Below are 23,399 nucleotides of genomic sequence, written 5' to 3'. Positions count from 1 at the left end.
AGGGGTACTCCTCCCTGTGTGGGAACAACTTTCACCAAATGCCAATTAGTGGTTTCCTGTTAAAATCAAATCAAGCTGGTTTTGATAAAGCTTTTTAATGAGAAATGGCTAAAGTACGAAAATTTTCCCCCACATATATTTAATATTAAATCCCAAAATGACATAACACAATCTCACATCTAACATTTTTGGTATATAAAACTCTCTCTTGCACTTATTCATTAATTTCAAAAGAAATGTATTTACTAAATATTTAAATCATCCAATAAACAAAGTCTTAAAAAAAAAGCTTACAAAAGTAAATTATAATGTTGATGAAAGCCAATCTTAATCAGTCCTTTTCAGATGCTCCCAAAATTCATTTTTTACTGATTATTTATTCATTCTTCAAGCGTATGGCAAATTCAATAATTTTTGAGCTAGGAGTTGTCTACTAAATGCATCAGTGGTTTTGATTATTCTATTTGACATGAAATAAAGACAAGCAGTAAAATGTCAACAACAAATGTGGAGATCACCTACAACTCCAAGACACCTGTAGGAATGGAACACCAGGAGCTTGAACTGCGAGCACTGGTAATAATTTGATGAAAAAGGAAATTAAGGAAACTTTGGAGAACAGATTTTGACTGTACCAGACTGAATACTCTTGGCTATGGTCACTGGTTTCTGCCTTATGCCAAGCAACAATGTCCCTCCCAAGACACCCATTCCCATCCAGCCTTCTGCAAGCATTCCTCATCCAAGTCTTCTCTCTTGCTTTTATTTGGGTTAATACCCAGTGTTCCATGTCTGTTACATGATGTGCCCTTCATCTGATCACAACACAATAAAACCCTGACAGACACTTACCATGTATAAAACTTCGTATTTACATTGGAGACAGAGGTTCTCAACAAGCTTTCCAGAATCCTTTAAAACCAAACTGCACCACAGCACCTCTCATTCTGTACCTTGAGTGCTCAGACTTCCACTCCATGCTAAAGAGCATTTCATTTTTGTTCTTGCTAGAACTAAGCTTAGTAAGTACTGCCCTTCCCTCTGTGGTATTTCTGGATATGTTATTACCACATTCCCACTTGATTTCTTTCCCCAAGGAACAAAAATTTTGAAATCCTTTGTCTACTCATCTGTATGACTTCCATAACCCCAGATTTTATCAACTCAGTTTTCTCTCAAATGACCTTACTCCGAATACACTGAATGCTGCTGGTCTTCTAGAAATTATCTACCCCACTTCTGGGAACAGCAACACTACCTGTGAAATACAAGCTGGCTGTTTATCTTCTGCGGTCATCTTGGCCATATTTTTCACCATCTAGTTCATAATTAGTCATTAAAAAAAGAAAAAAGAGTATAACCCTGTTAATCTCCTGCTTCAATAAATCACCCTTAACATTAGTGAAAACAGTCTATATGCAATATCAACCATTTTTCTGGGGTAATGGCAAATCTCTAACATTACTCATATGTATGATCTGGGAAAGCTGATGGCAGAGAACCACAAAAGCACACAAATCACAGCCCCAGTGTGCAGGAAGATGTGTACTGGGTGGCTCAGAAACACCCCATCCAGTGCCTTCACCTTGCTTCCCTCTTTGTTAAACACCAGCTTCTTGCTGCTGTGTATTTCTAAGGCTTAAATGTGCTCAACATTCCCTACATAACCTGCTGAAAAATGTTCTTTCTACTAACATCGAACTCCAAGGGCTGCTTTTTGAGCCAGGTGTGCTTGCCACACCCCACACTTACTTTAGTAAAACACAGGTACTGAAAACGGAAAGCCCTGCACTTGGGAATGGATGGGCAGAAAAAACCAGAAAATAAAATTGAAAAAAAAACCCCACAATTCAGCATTGTGAGCCCACCCTACTTTGGTCAAGGTTGTTGCAAGCATGGCAAGTTAAATCTTCATGCCCTATTATTCAGGTGAAAACTCTCTGAAGTAACAGCTCAGTGAAAGCCAAAAGGACAAGTTCCTCCTGCTCCTACAGCTTCTCTCAGTAATGGGGAAGTGAGTAATGGAAACACATCATCACAGACCACAGGGGTAGGTTTCAAAAGGGTTCTGGTGACAACCAGCAGCTCTGGAAAAAGAGGAACAGGAGACACAGGCAGGGTTTCACACCAAAGACTACGCTTTTACTGTGAGGAAGAGTAAAAAGGATATGGACTTAACAGCACTGTGGAAGGAAGCTGTAATAATAATATCACTGTGGAAGTGATAATTTGGTGATTCAGGAAAAAACAAAACATCACCAAGAGCTGCACGTAACAACTTTCAGAAATGCTGAAAATCTTCCCCTCAGAAAACTGTGATCACCCATCTTGTGTTTTGAACCAAAGCAACACACCATGTATGGAACACAAACCTCTGGGGAAAGAGCAGCCTCTGAGCCTGCTCAGGGAGTGCTGTACAGCCAAAAGGAGACAACACCCCCAGGGCCTACACACACAGCACCACTGCAGGACACGAGGCAGGCTGGGACACAAACTCCCAGCAGGATCCCAGGAGAGATGCAGCTCCTTTGCAAGGCTGGCAACCAAGGGTGCTGCACCTGGAATGGTACAATGGAGAGTCCAGCAGATAGAACAGGGAAGTCTGGAGTTCAGCAGCCCCATGCCAAAAGCCTGAAAGGCTGTTGCTGGAGGAAAGAGAGGTGTTGCTGGCAGCTGGGCACTTGCAGAAAGGAGAGCTGGAACCAGGAAAATGTGAAAAAACAAAGCATGAACCTGATTAGGAGCTTGATCAGGGACTGCTTGCTGCACGTGAGCTGTGGGCTCTTGGACCGCTGCAGTGCATCTTCTCCAGCTGCCTTCACACATGGAATAAGACCATCAGCAAAATTCCAAGTACAAGGACGCACTTTCAATATTGCTTTTAATCAATGCCTGAGAGATTACTCTGGCATTACCAGTCCTTTTCAAAATTCTGCCTTTTTAACCATCATTCACAAATAATTTATTAATAGTTGTAGCATATGACTCATAGTTCTCATAGTTATCTACAATATTCAAGAATCACGGGGTCGTTTAGGTTGGAAAAGACCTTTAAGATCATTGAGTCCAACCATTAATCCAACACTGCCACGTCCACCACTAAACCATATCTCTAGGCACCAGATCTACATGTTTTCTGAAGGAAAACATCCTTCCAAGGATGGTGATTCCACCCCCTTCCTAGGCAGTCTGTTCCAACGCTTGACAGCCCTTTTGGTGGAGAAACTTTTCCTGACATCCAATCTAAACATTCAATTCATGAGGATGATTCAAGTTGGAAAGTTAGAGGGTCACACCGAGAGCAGGGCAAGAGCAGTACACATGGAGTAAGATGGACACAAAAGCAGAAAAAGTTAATTGCTGAACAAATTGGTTCCTCAAACATCTTCAACAGCAGGTTTATAAGCAACAGGCAAACTAGCTATTACTTAATTATTATTTGTTAATTACTTAATTATTATTTCTTACTTATTACTTAAATATTATTATTTATTACTTAAAGGTCTTTTCCAACCTGCTGATGTTTATAAAAGTCTGTTGAAACAACTAACAAAAACCCAGCTGAATGTTCAAGTCAAAAAGTCATTGACTAGATTCCCTCAGAAGAAAATGCTACAGAATAAACACAAATAAAAATGCATTAAAGTTAATGTCATTTCAAAATACTTTGCAGTTAAAGTTTAAATGAAAAATAAAATTTAACCATATGTATACCTCAAATTGCTTATGTCTTACACAAAGGGGTTTATTTTCCTTTAAAATTTATGAAATCTTGGTTAGTAGAAAATTTTGGAACTAAGAGCATACACTTTTGCTGTACTTACATTTTCCCCAAGGTTTCAGATTTTTTCTCTTCCTTTTTTTCTCAAGAAGATATGAGCAATGATAATATAAACCACATAAGCTCCAGTAACTGAAAATAATACTGCAATTTAAAACCCTACTAGTATGAGTTATTAAACAGAAAATAGAAAGCCGGGCATAAAGGTGAAGTACTATATCTTATTACTGGTTATCTTAATTAACCTATTTTTCAGATTATTAAAATATTTCACTGTATGAAAAAATAAGGGTATCTGCCAGTGAAGCCTACAAATCACACCCAGCATCTTGTGCACAAAGTGTCTTACATATGTAAATGTATGCGGACCCAAGACTCGGATTTCACAGGCAGCCTCTGCAGACAGAATGATGAACTGTGTAATTTGCAAGGTGAAATCTATCTTATGTCCCTTCCAGATCCAAAGGGTCCTTGAGCAAGCTGCTCCTCACTGCTGTGGGAGACCAGTGCCGGGAAGACTTGGCAGTGTTTCATAGGGGAGCTGAGGCAGGGAAGGATTCCAGCCCTGCATGGTACTGATCTTTACACACTTTTTTGTCCCCTCTGCACATATGGCACATCCCATGGCAGAAGAGGGACCTTCTCTGATCATCCAGAACGGGGAGGGATGCCTGGTCACTAGGTCACATCAGAGGGGTGAGGACCAACCTGCCAAGGAAAGGGGGTGGCAGCCCCCTCAAGTGACACCGTATAAAACATTCCATTGTCCAGGCTTCAGCACACAGGAGTGACACCAGGAGGCTCTGTGCCACCCTGGTGGCAATGCAGGACACATCGCAGGGGCTGCTGCCTTACGGGATGCAGCTGGTGGTGGCATAAGGCACCATGCCAAGCACCAGTGTGGGACTGGGGGTCTCACTGTGACACCCCCCAGTGCCATCACGGCGACAGACACAACTGAGGCACAGCAGCACGAGGTGGGAGCCAAACGAAAACGTCTCGTGCGAAAGTGAGAGCCTCGCCAAATCCAATCACAGCGTATGCCGGAAGAAACTTCCCAAATCCGTGAAGTCATTCTGGTCTGTAATTAACTGAAAATTAATTACAGAATCTTGAAAAGAGCATAAACCAAAAATGGGCCAGCATACCTTCATAGTGCAGTTGCTCACTCTGAATCTCTTCCAACAATTAAGCCTAGCATATGTCACTGGAGTTAAAAAAAAAAAGATAACAAAACAACAAACAAAATATGATTCCCAAAAAAGTTTTGGAGTCCTACTTGCCAAAGGGGATATAGCTGTCTGCAGAGCACACACATACCTTCTAGCAATGAGAAGGATGATTTAATGTGATACTTGGCAACTTCAGCTTTGCAGAAATTACAGGTTGCAGATGCTTCTTATAAAATCAAAACAAAAAATCGAGAAAATAACGTAATTAGGTAAATTATTTGCTGACTTGATGAATAATTTTCTAAAGATTATTAACGAATGTAAGAGCTTGGAAAAGCCTCCAAGTTTTCAACAAACAAAACAAGGAGGTAAACAATAAAACTGCCAAATTATTTTGGCTGAGCATTCATGAAAAGGTGTATTTTGTATCACTGAATTACACATATTTTCTTACAAGGTGCCTAATCATGGCATGCTGCCACCAGTCAAAATAATTTTTTTTTTTTTTTTTTAATTTAGAAAAAAAATTTAGCATGCTAGGAAGTAGAAGATATGCCATCAAAACAAACTTGAAAGACTGACAGAGTACAAAAGCACTATTTTACTATTTAAAAAATATTGAGGAAGAATATTACCAAAAGAGAAAAAAAAAAATCCTAAGAAAAAAGATCAGTAGATTAATCGGAGATTGTTCAAAAATGAGCTGCTGGAAACATGGAACGCTATTTCTGATTTCCAGCTTTCCATTATAGAGATTAGTATCTTCAGAAAGAGCAGGAAGACAATCTCAAACTGCCACATTACAAAATTTGCTTCACAGCCTCCCTATTTCAGTAAGTGGGAGGAGCTGGATGGGCGCAGCCTGGGGTCCTTCACTCCCATCTATATATGGGGAGGGTGGCAAAGGAGAGTCAAGTTCTTTTCCAGCCCATGGGAGACGGGACCTTGTTCCCTAACACAACATTTCTTCTAGACCAACTGGAAGTTTGGTGTTTTGTTTTTTTCTTTAAATGAGGGGATAAAACATCATAGTTATGTACAAGTGGAAAATAAATGCCCATGGTTTCAGCAGCTTGCAGACATTTCAGCCCTGAGCTATGCTAAAGACCTTTTGCATATCATCTCGCTCTATTTCCATGCACCAAGCACATCAGCACCTCTGATACAGTCTGGGATTTGTGTTTACATTTGCTTTTCTTTGGAGGGTGAGAGCTCAGCTCAGCCCTACTGCACCAAGAGCGCAGTGCAGTGTGACACAGCTACAGAGAGTACTATGCTGCAGAGAGGACTTTAAATTAAATTGCATTTAAAAATTAAGTTTTCTCCGGCTCCTTACTGATCACACTGCCTAATAAAATACCTGCCCATTTTGCCTGTAAGTCCAAGCTAGAAACAGGTAAAAGCCCATTTTTACTGGAGTAATGTATATGCTTGTCAAAACCAGGCTGACCACATGAAACTACAATCCACAATGTACCTTCATAATAAGACCATACTCATTCTCTTCAAGCTAAATATGAAAAAAATGTTATTTAGTACCAAACCTTGGCATTTTACAAAAAAATCACAGTTTTCAAATATGAATTAATATCTCTTCTTGCCATTTCTACCTCCACTTTTTGCGATGATCACCACCATATCAGAAATGCCCTGCAACAGCACACAGAAGCTTCCAAAACTGAGATGCTGTGTCGCTCCTCTGTAGATGCCCAATGCAGAGCTCACCACTGGAAACATGGCTTAAAGCAGAGAAAATTCTTCAGGATCCCAGCAATTCCTGCCAGAGCTGGGCTGGCTCAAAGGCTGGAAGGTCCATCAGCATGATCTGGGAGCCCTTGGGGCTCTCTGCACAGCAATGCTGCCTCTGGGCTGCAGATGCTTTACCTCTCTCTGGCAGCCCTCCCCTCTCCCTCCAACCTGCCCTTTCCCTCCTCAGCCAAGCAGAAGGCACTGCAGTGCATGGAAATCCAGAACTGTTCCCCGTCCATCTCATTCATGGCAGTGATGGAAAGACCTCCTTTATGACATTTTAGTTTCTTTACATGGCATAAAGAGATCAAATCAGGAGTGGGAATTTCACCTGAGGTTTCTCTCTGTGATGAAAATCACTGAAACAGCTAAACTGCAAAGCTCAACTGCATGCCAGCTGTACACTCCAGAGGCAGACTTGGCCTTCCAGGTCACAGAATCACAGAATCATTAAAGTTGGAAAAGGCCTCTAAGAACAAAGAGTCCAACTGCTAACCCAGCACTGCCAAGTGCACCACTAAGCCTTGTTCTCAAGAGCCACATCTGCATGTTTCTTGAGCACTTCCAGGGATGGTGATTCCACCCTGGCCAGCCCATTCCAGTGTCTGACCAACTTTTCAGCAAAGACATTTCTCCTAAAATCCAGTCTAAACCTCCCCTGGCACAACCTAAGGACATTTTCTTTCATCCTGTAACTTGTCCTGTGGGAGAAGAGGCTGACTGACCACCAGCTTGCTACAGCATCCTTTCGGGGAGTTGTAGAGAGTGATAAGGCCTCCCCTGAGCCTCCTTTTCCAAGTAGCTAAACAACCCCAGCTCCTTAAGCCATTCTTCATCATACTTGTGCTCCAGACCTTTCACCAGCTTCACCACCCTTCTCTGGACTCGCTCCACCACCTCTATGTCTTCCTTACAATGAGGGGCCCAAATCTGCAATAAACACAGATCACTAATTATGATTTCCAGCAGTCTAACAAGCTCCAACAAAGGGGAAGATTTTTCAATGCATTCCTCATTTACAGCATTCCAGCCAATATTAAAAAAAAAAAAAAAAAGAAAAAAAGGCAAAAAAAGAAAACAACTCCCTCTAGCAAAGTTTCCCTCCTGCCTTGCTTTTCTGCAGAGAACATCATGTGAACACGTTCTTTGAAACCCTCCTGGACATCACAGGGATGAACTCATTGCAGATGAAGTGTCCCATGCTGCTGTTTCCTAAGGTTCTCAAGCCCTGGGTTTTGCTGGAGCTCCACTAGCACAGCACAGGGCATGTCCAGGGAGGATGCCTCACACCAGCTGCCAGTAGGATGCAGCAACATTCCCAGCACTCCAGGGAGCTGACCTTCCTGCTCTACAACAATTTTCAGCACTAGTTTTTTGGGATTAAGGAGCTGCGACCATGGAGCTCCTGTTTCATCAAACAAAGGCATTCTGTTTCCCTTGTTAAGTTGAACAGCACAGATCAAAACCAAGGGAAAGCTGTCACCTCCCCAGCATGCCACAATCTGGCCCTGTTTTCTCTTGGGAAAAGGAAATAAGGGGCCTGGGGTGAAAGGCAGTATCCCTGATTTGGGAAAGGGGTTGAAAGAGAGCCCAACAGGGCTACTCTCTCTGAAAAAGTAAGGTGTGGCTTGTTTGAGTATTTCTGCCAGGAGACAAGACAGAAAAAGAAGTCTGGGAGGTAGAAAAAGGCAGCAGGCAGGAACCAGGATTTTGCATATAACCTATTAAAGATGAGCAGCTAAATCTGTAGAACTAAACTCAGCTGCCAAGAGAATAGGCCCAGGAGGACAAAAGGTGAATTCTGGGATAGCGAGGAATTAACGTGACCATGTTGTAGTTTTCTGTACAGTGAAAACACTTCAAGGGAAGGGTAACTCTGTACAGCAGGGGAAGCACCTGCAGCAGCATCCAAACCCCTGTTCACAGACAACATAATAAACACAGAAATGGTGGGAAAAAGGCATTTGTAAAAGCATTTGGTCAGATGATGACTTGAGACAGGACACCCACTGAAGCACAGCCAGAAACATGTAGATATTACCAGAGAAGAATTAAAACAACAGAAAAGAAACTATTATAAATTTTGTTATCATACTGATTTCAGTATGCTTTTGAGAATTAATAAAATTTTGTTGTTGTTGGTATATGAACAATGCAGTAACATAATCAAAATTATTGCACATCCTTACAGTCACAGAAATTAAGCAATAAAAATGCTGAATAAGCACCAAAGAAGTTGAGAGGTCTCACTATGTGAGAATTTGCTTTCATGATGGTGTAACATGTTTTTCAGTATTCAAGAGAACGCTCATCACAAAAAAATACCCCATGCAATACTTGAAACCTTAACACTTTTAGCTTATGGTATTCTACTAAAATTACTGTCATCATAAAACACCCACTTTTCTTTTTTCTGTGCCATAAAATACGTATCTCCAAATCCCGATTTAGAATGACAATAGAGTTTATTGGCTATTAAGCACTTCTTCAGGATAATCCCACCTTAAAACTTTTGAGATTATGCAGCTGCGAGAACTATAAAAAGGCTGCACGTTTCCAATGTTTTCACCTAATCAAATTAAGAGACCAAGCTATTAATATTCTGCTTACCTCCTAAATTCATTCCAGCTTGCAGACATTTCTGTAATCGACAGGCTGGGCAGTTCTTTCTCCGAATCTTATCAATTATACAGTCGTTCCTTCCCGCACACAGATAATTGTGCTGGCCTGAATGAACCAAAAATAAAATGCATTATTAGAGGATGTATTTACATAATTCCAATTTGTTCTTCTCTGCTGTTCTGCACGCATTTTGAGACTCTTATTAATGAAGCCATTTCAAATTCCATTCTTTAGCCTTTCCAAATGATCTTGTGAGTTGTCATAGGCCTTTATTATGAGCATCTCTTCTTTTTAATTTGGGAAGGAGTTTTGGTGTCACTCTCAAGAGAGATCTCATTACGATTTTTTCCTAAACAGGACTGCAATTTTTCTTCTAGTAGAAAACAAACAGTTGGTTTGAGCTTCTTCAGACCTTCTTAGGTGTGCTATCGCAGAGCAGTCTGACAGATCTAAGTTGGGGTACATTTTCATGCTCAAGAAGTTCAGGATACAAAGCAGAAATGCACAGCAGAGGTTAACTTTCCCAATATACTCCACTCTCTTCAACCAGTTCAACCAGGCTTAAGTCACAACTGTATTATTTCATTTCTGTAAAGCCCCACAGAAGCACTCCTGAAGAGACAGCAGGTCTTTAATGCAGAAGGGAAATGGACGGCAACCAGGGAAACAGACTGGCATTTGAGAACTTGGAGACTCAAAAGGCATTTTGCTCCATGGCAGGAAAGGAGGTGGAGCAAACAGATGCAGTTTCTCAGGCAAGGGCACTACCACGTGGCCTTTCCAAAGCCTGGTGCTTGAATTTGATGTGGAAGAATAAAGGAAGCCGTGAGGGGTTGGTGTGGTGTGACAGCAGAAGCGAGAGTAGAAGATTATTTTAGCTGCCTTGATCCAGAGGTGGCACACAGGGATCTGGGGTGGCCAGAACAAATGTGCAGAAACCCAAGAGATGTGCAAATAAAGTTGGTGCCAACGACCAAAGGAAGCAGCAGCCATGGGAGAGGAGGGGAAGCCCGGGAAGAACTCAGGAGCAGAGCTGCACTGGAACGGGCAGAGGCCGACACGCAGGGAGATGGAATGAACACACAGCTCCGTAAGGGGACAGAGCTGCTGTAGGACAAGAGGCACAAAATATGTCTGCCAAGCTATTTTCCACAATACTCATATGCTTCCTAGGGAAAGATAAAGAGAATATTCATGGGACACAGGAGACCTGGCTCCTGCTTTAGGCTCTTTCAGGAATTTGCCTTAAAACTTCAGCTAAATCATTTTCTACCTCGGCACCTGCCTTCCTTTCAGCCTTACAATGTTATCTAGAGAGTGAACTGAAACTTGGGATGTTTCTTGAATCTCTTCACTGAGCATCTCACACAAAGAAAACTGATCTTATTTGAGTGAGTGAAGTGTTACTGTAGTATCACAAAGGTATCATCATTTAAATAATGCTTTAGATGTTTAAAGAACAAGCAGATGGACAAATAAGGGTTTCATTAAGGGACTTTACCTAGCACTATGACACAGGTGGAAAAGAACAACACATCAGCAAAATAATTCATGAGTAAGTTACATCAGGCATAAAATCAAGTTGTACAATATAGTGACAGCATCACGATCTATCAGCTGGCCCTTAAGTAGGCCTGCTAAACAAGAAAAAGATAAAGTTCTCAGCTAATCACAAAATGAAAACCTGGATATCACACAATGTTTATTTTGTGATGTGATCTACACAAAAACAGACAGGAAAGAGAAGAGTCAACTTAATTCCTCTTTTTTTTTTTTTGTTTTGCTCTGAACTGACTTGAGCACCTCCCCTAAAAAACCATCATGCAGACAGGCATGAAAGTAACTTAAGAGGAGAAAACAAAAGCATTTAAAATTATGAAATACAGCATAAAGGTGGTTTATATGTCCTTACAAATACTGCCATACCATCCTTTTTTTTTGTGGGGAGAAGGGAAAAATGGTTATTTTCTGCCAGGAATGCAGGTACACTTGCTCAGTACTCATACAATGTCCTTTGTACATCAGACTACTGCAATACCATTTTTAGGCTTCCAAAGGCGGGTGCAGGCTATTAATAAGACAAGTCAGCTCCAATACTGCAAAATGAACCCCACTGCAGAACTACCCTGAAGGCAGTTTGTGCTAAAAAAATGTATACCTGTTAAGTCAACATTTTTCACTACTGCTTTAAAAATCTAATGGGTTTAATAAACAGGTTACCATTTATGCACTTCACGATAATTACCTGGGTTGCATTTCTAAATGTTGTGGAAATGTTTGATTCCAACACTGCAATCACAATGTGACTTCCTAAGAAATATTCCACAACAGCAGAATATTCCGTAAATCACCTTTCAAATGCTCTACATAGCCTGCAATTATTCCTTTCTGACCTATCTACTCTAGATCAAATACTTTCAGCAAACATAACTTAGTAAAGGTTCATCAATTTTGGAAATATGCACCTCTGAGTACTAATGCATGGTACAAAATCTATAACTAGTAAGAACAGTAATAAAATCCATTTCTAGTGAGCACAGCAAAGGTCTTTCCAAACAGCAAACATCATCTTGTAAATTTTTTAAATTTCTAAAAAATCCTTAAAAACCACAGCCATCATAAAGCTTACATTAATGGAAGTAACTTGAAAACCCTTAAAAAAAACAGAACAGATCAACATTCCAACAAACCCTCTATGTAGAGTACAGCTATAAAATAATAATGAACAGGTTTTCAGTTAACATTTATAATGAAAAAAAAATGGCTTCAGTCTTCCATGCAATCAAATATGGTACATTTGAAATAAAACCAATTTTGTAAAGTAAGTTAGCAAAGCAGACTCCCATAATAAATCACTATGTCCCATTTGTGCCTCACTAAGGCCCCTCAACTTCAGAATCAAACCAAAACCCTACATATCTGAAATTGATGCAGTGCTCTCGAGACCTCCAGGGCTCTTCAGGACCTCAATGAGGTGGTGGAGGCCATCCTGAAGAGAGGCTGATGTTTATGTGGTGCGAGATCTCCGACTCTTTCAAGAGATGTATCGATCTGCCTTGTGCAGTTTGTGTTTAGCTTAATCCAGTTGTTCTTTTTATCCCGTTCAATCACCCACAAGTGGGCTGGAAAGTGGCAGAGCAGATATTGAATTCTCATCTCCCATGTGCTAAATGCATTAAGATGAAAGTAATTTTTACTTATGCCATCATTAAGTGCACTTACACCAGCTAATTCCTGTTCCATCTGAAATACAAAGATGCAAAAGATGTGAGGAAAATTTTCCTGTTCAAAATAAATAATGCACAGGTACCACACAGTTACATAGTAAGAAGAAAGTGAGATCTTTTCTCTTAGCAGTAGAGCTAGAGGAATACAGAAGTTTGCATTTTCCAGGTTATTGTGCCACTACACACCACAGAGTGACGCAACCAAATGTACACACAAAAATATTTGAATGTTGCCAATTCTCTCACCTCCAAGAACTCTATAATTCCCTGCTTTTTCAGGCTTGCAAAAGAAAACAAAAAGGAAGTATTCATGAAATTCAGTCTTCCCTCTTACTGAGATTTCCTGAATAAGCAAAATTCAGCAGTAAAGGAGGGGAGGGGAAAAAGCTGTTCTTATTTGGCCTACAAATTACTGCCAAAATGAGGCTATAGCAGAAATTGTGCCTTCCCCCATTTTAAAACTCCACTACTACATTGAGCCACCAGTCCCCAAAATTGACTTGCTAAGGTGAACTTATGTATGCGTGCAGAGCACTGCTGCACTCCAAGGGCTGCCATACTTCCCTACAGGTAAGGCTACAAAAGGAATAAGATGTAGATATTTCTGTTCCTGTCTAGGGCAAAATTAGAAAATTACAGAAATTTCACATGTTTTATCTTCCTTCTAAAAATTCCTTTCCCTCCCTCCCTTTTAAAAGTCTAAGTCAGGAACTGCAAGTCATTAACAAGTATTCTACATTTTTGCTCTCTTGTTAAAATAGCAACTACTATGATCAAAAGTTAAATTTTGTAAGGAGAAAAGCGTAGTGCTGGAAGAGGATCCAAAGACTGTTTAATTCAAGCCCACTCATGGAAGCATGATAAGACTTAACAAGCACGATAGCTTAACGGTTCAGGTAGGTTTTTAGTTTTCTTTCTATTTGTATTAAAATCTTCTGAGGAAAGGTATTCTGCAACTTCCCTACAAGCCCTGTGTAGGCTAGTGATTAGCCACTCCTGAAGTCGTATTTTTCCCTTTGCATTTCACCCAAGTGGGAATATTTTGCAACTGGAAGAGATACTCATACTATCCCATAGACACAGAGTAACAGATCATCACCTTCTTACAACAATCTCCTGCCTATCAAAAGATTTATGCTCCCCATCTCTTTGCTGGGCTAAACAAATCCAGTTCTCTCAATCTTTCCTTGTAGGTCACGTTTCCTAAATCTGTTGTCAATTCCTCCTATTCTCCTCCAGCCTCTTTCCTAAAACAGGGCACATTTTTCTTGCTGAGTTTCACCATCACTAAGGCAAATAAAATGGTTATTTCCTGCATCTTGCACACACAGCAGCCCTGCTAATGCAATCCTGGGCTAGAGCTGGCTTTCAGCAATGGCATTAGGTTGTTGACTCACGCTCGCTTGTGTGTCACTAACAAGCAGCTCCTCTCCTGGGGCACCACTGCCTTCCATGTGTCCTTTCCTGCTTTTACCTGGGCAGGCAGCTCTCTATTCCTCTTCTAGATCCACAAACTCACTGCAACATCACTGAGAAAGGCAAAGAAAAAGTCCAAAATCCACTTCGGGTCCAATGTCTGAAACGGGGAAGTGCCTTGGGTCCCAGGACTGAGGAAGCCTCGCAAAGGGACAGCAAAGTGAGAAAACAGGAGCAGCAGCTGAGGACCAAATGAAGCAGAAGTAGTTTGAAAAAACTCTGCTTTTAAAATAGCGTCTCACTGAGGCACATCAAAATGCATATAGTGTCCCAATTTTCCTTCTTCCTCCACAATGAGAATTAATACTTTGACTCAGAAAATTGCAGGCAAAGTTGTCTTCTCCCTGCAGGCTGCCAGAAAGCCAAGCCTTCTTCCAGGGTTTGAGGAGAGAGGAGCTGGGAGCCACCTCCAGCCCTGTCTCACAGATCTGCACTTAAGAGCTAGGATCCCTTTTGCAGCTTCTGGGCTGGAATAAGTGCTTAGTTTCTGTAACATTTCCCAACTGGGAAGATCATCTCTGTAGCAGCAGTGATACATATAAAAGCCTTATGGAATAAATAACATTTATTTCTTAACACTGTCCCTTCCCTTTACCCACCAGCCTATCAGACTGCACAAGCCCAGCCCGTGCATCCCCTCCAACCTGAGCTAAGACTTTCCCTGCTAAAGACAAAGCAAACATGCTGCAGAAAATCATCAGGATTTTCTAAGGGAAGTCTTTCACCTCAGGAATATCTGGTCAGCAAACAGACCTTAACACCAGGTTTTTCTACTTTCTGGTACAGCCCCAATGAAGGGCTTTGCCTCCTGCAGCAAGGAATCACAAAATATGCCCATCCCAACCTCTCATTCGTGCTCACTGAGCTATGTGATGCGTTCCTTTCAACCAGCTCCATAACCCTTGCAGATTTTGTCTCTGTATCCATATAAGCTCCTTCAATTACTGAAAATGAACTATTTCTACCTTTTGATGGCCAGTATACAAATAAAATTACTGCCAAGGCTTGCCACAATGATTTTGCACATTCAGAAAAGGATTTCCTGTTTGACAGAAGTCGTATCATGCTATCAAGGGACAAGCTGCATTTACCTGAGGTTTTCATTTCACCATCTGCAGCAGGCAGGTACTCTCAAATAGATCAGCACGATAAGTAAGATGAATCTCTTTTCAAATTTCAGTTTTCACAACACCCCTGTTTCTTGCAATAACAAAAAAAAAGCCTGCTAGTAAATGGAAATGAGAACTGCATTTTCATTTCAGATGTCCATTTGTTACACAGTTAAGGGAGCTTTTTTTTTGTTTTGGGTTGTTGTTTGTTTTTTGTTTTTTTTTTAAGCAGTTGACAACTGCCCAGCAACAGCAGCCTATGTTTGCAGTCACTATTTTAGGCTACATCACATGTCAATTACATAACCTTGTTTTACTGCTCTTGAACTGGTTTGAACAACCTGGGAAAGAGATTAGGGCAGTCCCTCCCAGCCAGCCATCCATCCGCATGCTCCGGCAGGACCTATCCCCCCACCACAGCTCCAGTCCCTCTCTCCAGGACTAGTTACTCATTGCTAGACCCACCTGAGACACTGGATAATTAACTTCCTCAGCGCTGTTTAAACCAGTCCAGTCTGACCACGGTAAACTAATAAACTTGATTCCTCATGCTGAGATTTATGTGTAGCGCAGAATAAGCTTATAAATGCCACAGCCATGGTACAGGACACAGATATGAATACTGCCCCTTCATTTTATATGGCGAATGCTCAGGGTTTGCATTTTAGATATTGAACCTTAGGGTTTCCCAAAATTCAGGGTTTATCTCTCTTATGACTCCACAGCTCCTATCATGCCCAGACAACATGCTTTTCGGCTGCAGACCAAGGCAGTATCTGACAAGATGACAATATTGGTCTATTATTAACATTATTACAGTGTGCTTACAGCATAGGTATAATCTAAATCCTTCCCTGAAACAGAATTTAGAGCTTTCCCGCCTTTATAATAAATTAGAGGCTTAATTAAAATTTGTTTTGACTTTGGCAAAATATTCATCACATCTGGGATATTTCCTGCCTGCTTCTCATTCTAAATTACCTTCTGCTACTTCTAGATCCCAAGATATCTTTCACTTTCTCTACCCTTTTATATTACTGGAATATTTTTTATCTGCCATTTTACTTTCTTTCTACTCCCCCCTCCTTTTTCTTTCCTTCAATAAAATTTGTTTTCCAACCATTTTTTTACCTACTTTCATCCTCAAGACTTTTACCCTTTTCCTGTTCTGTAACTCTTGCTTCAGTCTTCTGATTTACCTCAGTCTTCATTTCTTCTCATTTACGTTCTAAATGAATTATTTCCTCTGCTCAGCCAATAAATGTGATTCCACAGGGTGCATTTACACTGCAATTAAAAGTATGGCTACATCTGATTTCACATACCAAAGCAAAGTATATCAAAGTTACTGATGGCAGGGGATAAAAACTAAGTGTCAACAGCACCATTTCCTGCAGGGTCTACAAAACCCAGCAAGGGCTTTTTTAAAAGCAAGGGCACATCCGCTGGTGCTCACAGATGAGCTACCAGAGCTTCCTCCAATGGTGACCACAGATATAAAGCAGATTCCCCTTTTTTTCTGGAAGTGGAGCAAGGAGGGCTGTGTCCCCAGATGCTTTATATGCAAAACTTTTCAAGTTGAGATTTATGCACTCCCTACACACACCTAAGAACACAGACTCCAGTGCTCAGCCAATCTCAACATGGAGACTTGTCTCCTGCTCCTTCATGTTCTCTGGAAACTTGCTTTCATGCTGGGCTGAGACCAGGCTAACAAAAACAATTGGAATGGTCTGGTGACCCTGGCAAAGGAGATGAGAAGTTATAAAAATGATTCTCACTCACTATTTTAAGCAGACTGAAAGGGCACCAGTGAGAGGGATCAAGGAGAGAGAGGAAATTTGGCAAGGGAGTACGGGATGTAGCCCAAAAGAGGCTACTATTTTCTGCAGGAGAAACCATCCAGCAGGGATAAAACCTGCTAATGACAGTGAGACGAGCACATAAGCACTTGTAAGGTTCATATTTAAGGTTCACAAGCACATTTTCTTACGCAATACTTAAAACACACTGCAGAATTTCGAAAGCCCCTCCAAGCCTGTGTGTGGTGCTCCAGCCATCCTGTTATTCAGACAGGCTGAGCCACCAACACAAGATATGCTTCAAACTGGTGCTGAGACCATCCCTGGGGCTCCCACTGTCATCTCCATAAACAGCAGAGCTCATCCCAACCAGCCCATCAGCAGTTGGTCACGGAGAACAGCTGCGCCCTTCTGAAATCCAGAGGAGCTAAGTGAGCTTTCTGTTCAGCTTGCTGGAAGTCTGAACATGGCCACATGATGGACTACAAGATAATTCCTTTTTCATGTGGTCAAAGATATGCTGAATGATGTTAGACAGCACAGAAGAGGAGTAGGAAAAAACCTGATATTTGCAAAGCATTTCCGATTCAGTGAAATCACACAGCACTGAAAAGCTGTTCAGGATGAAAACCAAGGAAAAATATCTACAAATACCAAAATAATCCTGTTATTGAGTGAAATAATTTTGTTTCTGCTTTGTAACTAGCTTTCAGCTCAATTGCTTTTGATTTTAGATTATAATGGATACAGTGATACAGAGAGTGAGAACTAGAGCTTTCGAGAATGTTTTGACAAAATCACACATCTAATACTTTACAGCATTTTCTCTTGCAGTGAGTTTCCAAATTTTAAGTTTGGTTTAAATTTCAACTGAATATTTTTGAAGTCTCTAGATGATGTTATCTACAGAGATAGATTTACAAGAGATCATGTTGCATGCATGATGGCTACTTCTGCTTTCCCATGCTACAAATCTGATAAGGCATTCTTGACATACTACAAATTTCCAGGCACTTTAATGGAAAATCTCAACGTATGAGAAATGGTCTAAAAGGTCTGCAGAGACTTTTTAAAGTAAGTGTCATGCAAAAATCTTAAATTGCAACTGAAATGTCCTTCCATTTTTTGCTGATATAAAGTGGTCAGCCAATCTGCTACACGATGATACACGATGTAGTATCCTGCTCTACAAATAGCTCACTGTTACAACTGGATTTCAGGAGGCACTCAGTGTAAAATAAGATTTGTGTGAAGTATCAAGTTCATTTAAGGGAATGTTTGAGAGTGAGGTGTGGGGGGAGCTTCCTGGAATATTACTAGTTGGCAATGTAAGGATTTCTGAATGACTCTGTGGCTCCCTGAGCCATGATCCTTCAGTGAACACTGTACTCAAAATATTCACCTTTATAAAAACATTTGTATTTGCAAGTGTACATGAAGCCTGTTACACTTTATTTAATCCTCCTTCTGTGTCAGCCCCACCATCCTTCCAATATATTAATATATCCAGTTGCATTTGCAGTAATAACCAAGAGATAACTTCTCCTAGGACAAACAGAAAAATCAAGATGCACAGCATTAATTCTGTGTTTTGCACCTCCATTTTAAAATCTGCAATTCCAGGCTGGCTCCCTTCAATGAGATGCATGCTACTTATAAAAAATATTACTAGAAAAATAGGCTATGTTTCCCAAAGTAAAACTTTCCCCAACTCTTGATCTCAGTGAAAATGTTCTGTTAATTTTTTTGTTTTTAAAACTAGCTGCCCTTTGGTTTTTGCAAACATTTTGATGTTCATGTCTGCTGTGTTCTTGCATTTAGCATGCTCAGCAGATAACAAATTTTATTCTGTGTGAATGACACATTATCTTCAAAGCATATTTTTCCCTTGCATTTTTCATGTACAGTTTACTACAGCTCAGTCTGGAAATATGCTAAATTTATAATAATGAATATTTTTATGTATAATAGCAACAATTTAAAATACTGCCAGCACATACGTTGACAAATATTTTCCTCTAGAACCCTGGTCAGTAATAATTTTCTTTTAAAGGCTGCAAGCAATACCATCACAACACAGCCTTTTAGAACAATCTCTTGAGATCCCAAACACAGAAATGTTGACCACAATAATATCAGATGCTCACCAAAGTGAACTTAAAAATTCTCTGCTTCTGTTTGCTGACTTTTTGAGAAGGAGTCTGTTTTACCCTTTGAACTATGTATTCGTCTCCCTATTTATTTTCTTCTTTTTCTCTGTTTATTTTTATCAGGAACCTCAGCTCTCTGTTACCCAGATAAATCTGAAGAAAGAAGAAAGATGATTAGGGGAGGTTATAGAAAGAAGATCTGACAATTACAATGAAATTTCACAGTATGTTTACTGTTAAAATACTGTAACAACCTAAAACAAAAAGTGTAAATTAAGTAGCAGAACGGATATTACATCAATTACAATCACTATTTCCATCTTTAATTGGATGAGGAGGTCTTTCCAAGTACCACTCCCCAAAGTGGGTGCAGAATTTCTAGTCCCCTCCAGTCCTTGCTCACAAAACCCCTAAATGGGACCTGAAAACAAACACTTCACCCTTTGCTTACTCATTCGACCTCAAGAGGCTGAGCAAAGCATCACACAGCAGCAAAAACACTGATGAACCCAAGCTGTACCTAATTACCCCAAACTTTACTGGAGCTCATCTCACAAGTAAAATCCCTGTGGCCCCCTAACCCAGGCATGTTGGATCTGACACCTCAGCCATGGCACCAGCACCAGAATCACCTCTAAGAGATTAAAAAAACAGAGATAAAAGAGCTTGCCTTTCTGCAACAGCCGACACTCTGGGTACTGGATCCGTGCCTTCATTTCTACACCTTTTCCATAGGAATTGCAATTTGCTTTGCCACAGAAATATATGAAGGGGTGACCTTTCACACTGGAATCATCCTAGGCCTTGAAAAACTAAAGCCATGGATGACTTGCTCTGCATCTGACATTTTCAACACATATAAAGTTGCCACTGGGAGTGAAAAGCAAACAAGTCAGTCATCTTTTAAAGCACACAAAACTTCTCAGCCATGTAATTCATAAGCCAGAGTGACATCTTGAAGGGATCAGACTTTCCTTTTGCAACAAGGGTGTGGATATTCAGGTAAAACTGAATGTGTCAAATTTCAGCCCCAATGATGGTGGCCACTGAGAACAAAACTGAAAGAAGAGGAATAGGACAACAGAAAAATAATTATCTAGGGATATAAATACATCATAACTCAGGCATAAATACAATTACTTTGAAAGAGCATTCTGCCTAATTGCTGTAATTGTTATGTCAGAATTTGTCTTGCTTGGTGAAAACTAAAGAGCAACTAATATATAATTTATGTCCAGAATTCCCCCCTGGATTAAGGTTGCTGCTCCTCCATGGTATGCCTCCTCACCCCTTGCATTCAACTCATTTGTAAGAACAAAATCATAAAGTCCTCAGTCTATTCCCATTTAACTTCACAAAGGACAGGTTTGAACACAGATTTTTTTTTTTTTAGAGTTCATTTTTCATAATTAGAATTCCGGTAGTACTAAGCAGATTGAATTCATTTTAGTTTCCTGCAAGTAGCTATTTGATACAAACTCATGTGAAATGAAATGTCATTGCTTACAAGAAGTGTATCAACAGCACGAAAATACTTTGGATTAATCTCCATAAAATACAGCAATTTTCTCAATAAAGTGACAGAAGCCAGCCAGGGCCAGAGCCCAATTTCCTCAGAAGCAGCTGTTGGAGCTGAGGCTTGCAGGAGAGGTCAGGGAAGGAAAGGGATGATGAGGGTGGTGGTCCCTTTGTGCAAACCCATGGTGTGAGCTTAACTGCAGCTCCTCGTGGCTCACAATGTATTTTTGTATTCTGGAAAAGGTGGGTTTCACTACTGGCATCAAAAGCAATTGTTTTATTGTGGAAAAATGATAGTGACTAAAGGCAAAATCCTCTTGTCTGAAACATGCTTTTAAAGTAAAAATGACAAAATCTGCATTAAGAAAATGGACATTTTAAAAAGGTCACTAACATAAAAAACCCAAATCTGCCCTCTGCTTATGCCAGGTTTCCTTGTGATGTATTGCACCCCGGTTTATAATTATGAGAGAATAATCCAGTCCTGTGCTTTTCCTTATATATCCCAAATTTGCTAGGCTATGCTTTGCCATCCTCAGAAGTAACTTTGAAACTGCCAGGCACCAGCATTAAAAGCCTCCCTGAAAACGTGGACTTGTGTCTGAAAACACACAAAGAAAAGATCAAAATGAAAATTAAAAGCAGATGCACTTTATGTACTAAAAGGTTTCTCCACTTTGATAAGTGGATTATAATGAAGTGTGGCACCATGTTTCATACAATTTATTAATCCAGTCCCACTTATTTACACTCTCAAACAGCATAATGATTTCAACGCTGGAGCACAGCCAAAACTCACATGCAGAAATAATTAAAAAGTTATGCAGAAAGATTGGTGGTTGCTGGTTTTTGAGGGATTTCCAAAGAGACAGACGGACTTTTAGTTAACCAGAAGACCAAAGTCAAAGTAGACAAGACAAAGCGTGGAAGTGAACTCATTTTTGAAATGGAGTAGAGACCTACAAAAAGATAGCCAGAGCCTGGCTTGCTCTGCCATTACAGCCCCTCCAAGCCTGGAGAAGCTGGTGCAGAAAGAAGACCTCTCTACACTAGTGCTGACGCAACCAGGGAAACTCCATTTACCCAAGTGCAGATGTCTACACCAAGTAAAAGGTGAAGTCAAGCCATCAGTGTAAGAAATCCCCAGTTCCTTTGCAGAAAAATACAGTGCTGGTTGGCAGCTCCCTCCTCGGCACGGCACACTCCTCCTGCCTCCAGGAGCATCCTTACCCCTCACAGTTCCAAGGTAGTGGTCCCTGAAGATGCTGAGGCACCCAGCAGGTCAGGAATACGTCCTTTAAAGGGTGACGTATACAAATCTGGAAACACAACTGGGAGATGCACTCATGCAGAAAATGTATTTTATTTATTCACTGATGCACAATGCCCAGTTCATTTTATCCACTACATTTCTTATCTACTAACCTTCCTTTCCCCCTGTTCCTCACCTGAAAAGGCTGTTTATACAGTGACCAGGAAATCTAGAATCCAGTTCATTGTTATTATCTGGCAAGATTTACGTGATGAAAAGACTCTATACCAATTCTGTCATTAAGTATTTCTACAGCAAATTCCTACTGAGGATAAGTGACTGCCAAATTCAGAGTTTATCACACTGTGAAGATAGCCTGTGAAGTACCAGAGGGACGTCATTGAAGTAGGAAGAAAGGAGGAGGAGTTGCCAGCACAAGTATGGACAGAAAAATAATACAAAGGGTGTAGTGAAATTGGAAGCAAAGACAGGGAACAAGCAGTAAAATCACAGTTGGAAAAAATGCTGCTGCATGTACCAAGGGAGAAATTCAAAATAAAGAGTTAACAAGGCACAGCAATGAAGCAAAATTTGGAAAGCATCACCGCTGAAAGAGACCTAGGAATATGAGGATAATCTGGATGCAAGAAGCAGTATGTCAGAGTAGAACCATCAGTGAGACCCCTGGCTCTTTCTGTAGAAGCATTACACAGTGGGGCAGGCTGGCACGGCAGTGCTCTCTTTATGCATTTCTTTTGCAGCCACACCTGGAACACTGTATGCAGTTCAGGCACTTCATTACTGGAAGATATAAACAAACTGGAGGAAGTCCAGAGAAGTGGAACGGAAATGATTAGAAGCCAGAGGGACTGATTTACCAAGAAAATTTTAAGTAGCCCTTTACCCTCCTGTAACTTCAGTGATAATTAGAGACGGGAAATGATAACAGCCTAGTTCAAGTCTCCAGTCACGTGCCTTCAGCCCTTTCGCCCTGGGCACCTAAGCATGTGCCTAGTTTTAAGAATAAAGAGTACACAAATATTTCTGACCTGATGAAGAGAGTAAGATTAAGGAAGGTAAAAAAATTTAGGCTACATACCAGCAAAATCCTCCCAGGAATTAATTATGACTAAACGAGCTACCATAAAAGATGGAGATTGCGTAGCTTGAAATTTCACATTTTACTGCTGATAATGAAAAGGGTTATTCACATCTAAAGTTTATCTTCCATAAAACAACTGGACTGTTCCATAAAAACAGTTTTACCCAAGTACACAAGTCTGCCACAAACATATATAGCACCAAGTTACCCTGTCAGGTAAAGGGACCCAACTAAGCAAACATTTTTACCCCTGACTGTGTAAGCCAGGTGGAACGGTTCTGCAAAATGACAAATTATATCCCAGCAGGAAAGTAACTGGATTAACCTAGCTCCTCACACACTGACATTGCAGTGAAGTGATTGTTAGGAAGGCAGCATTTTATATAACTGTTGAGCTGGCAGCAGGGCTCTGCTGAAAGATACTTTAAAAGTCATGTAG

At 40.6% G+C, this 23,399-nt stretch overlaps 1 protein-coding gene across 1 annotated transcript in view; it reads right to left on the bottom strand.

Annotated features, from left to right (window-relative positions):
* NR3C2 (nuclear receptor subfamily 3 group C member 2) overlaps positions 1 to 23,399 on the bottom strand; it is a 189,497-nt gene that overhangs the window by 41,141 nt on the left and 124,957 nt on the right. The window contains exon 3 of the mRNA XM_008641270.2: positions 9,313 to 9,429. Coding sequence (XP_008639492.1) covers positions 9,313 to 9,429 — 117 coding nt within the window. The remainder of the gene's footprint in view (positions 1 to 9,312; positions 9,430 to 23,399) is intronic.

The sequence above is a fragment of the Corvus brachyrhynchos genome, unplaced genomic scaffold, assembly GCF_000691975.1.
Source record: "Corvus brachyrhynchos isolate BGI_N302 unplaced genomic scaffold, ASM69197v1 scaffold229, whole genome shotgun sequence".
In the NCBI taxonomy this organism is placed as follows: Eukaryota; Metazoa; Chordata; class Aves; order Passeriformes; family Corvidae; genus Corvus; species Corvus brachyrhynchos.
The sequence above is the reverse complement of the archived record's forward strand: the minus strand, read 5'-3'. Positions and strand labels throughout refer to the sequence as shown.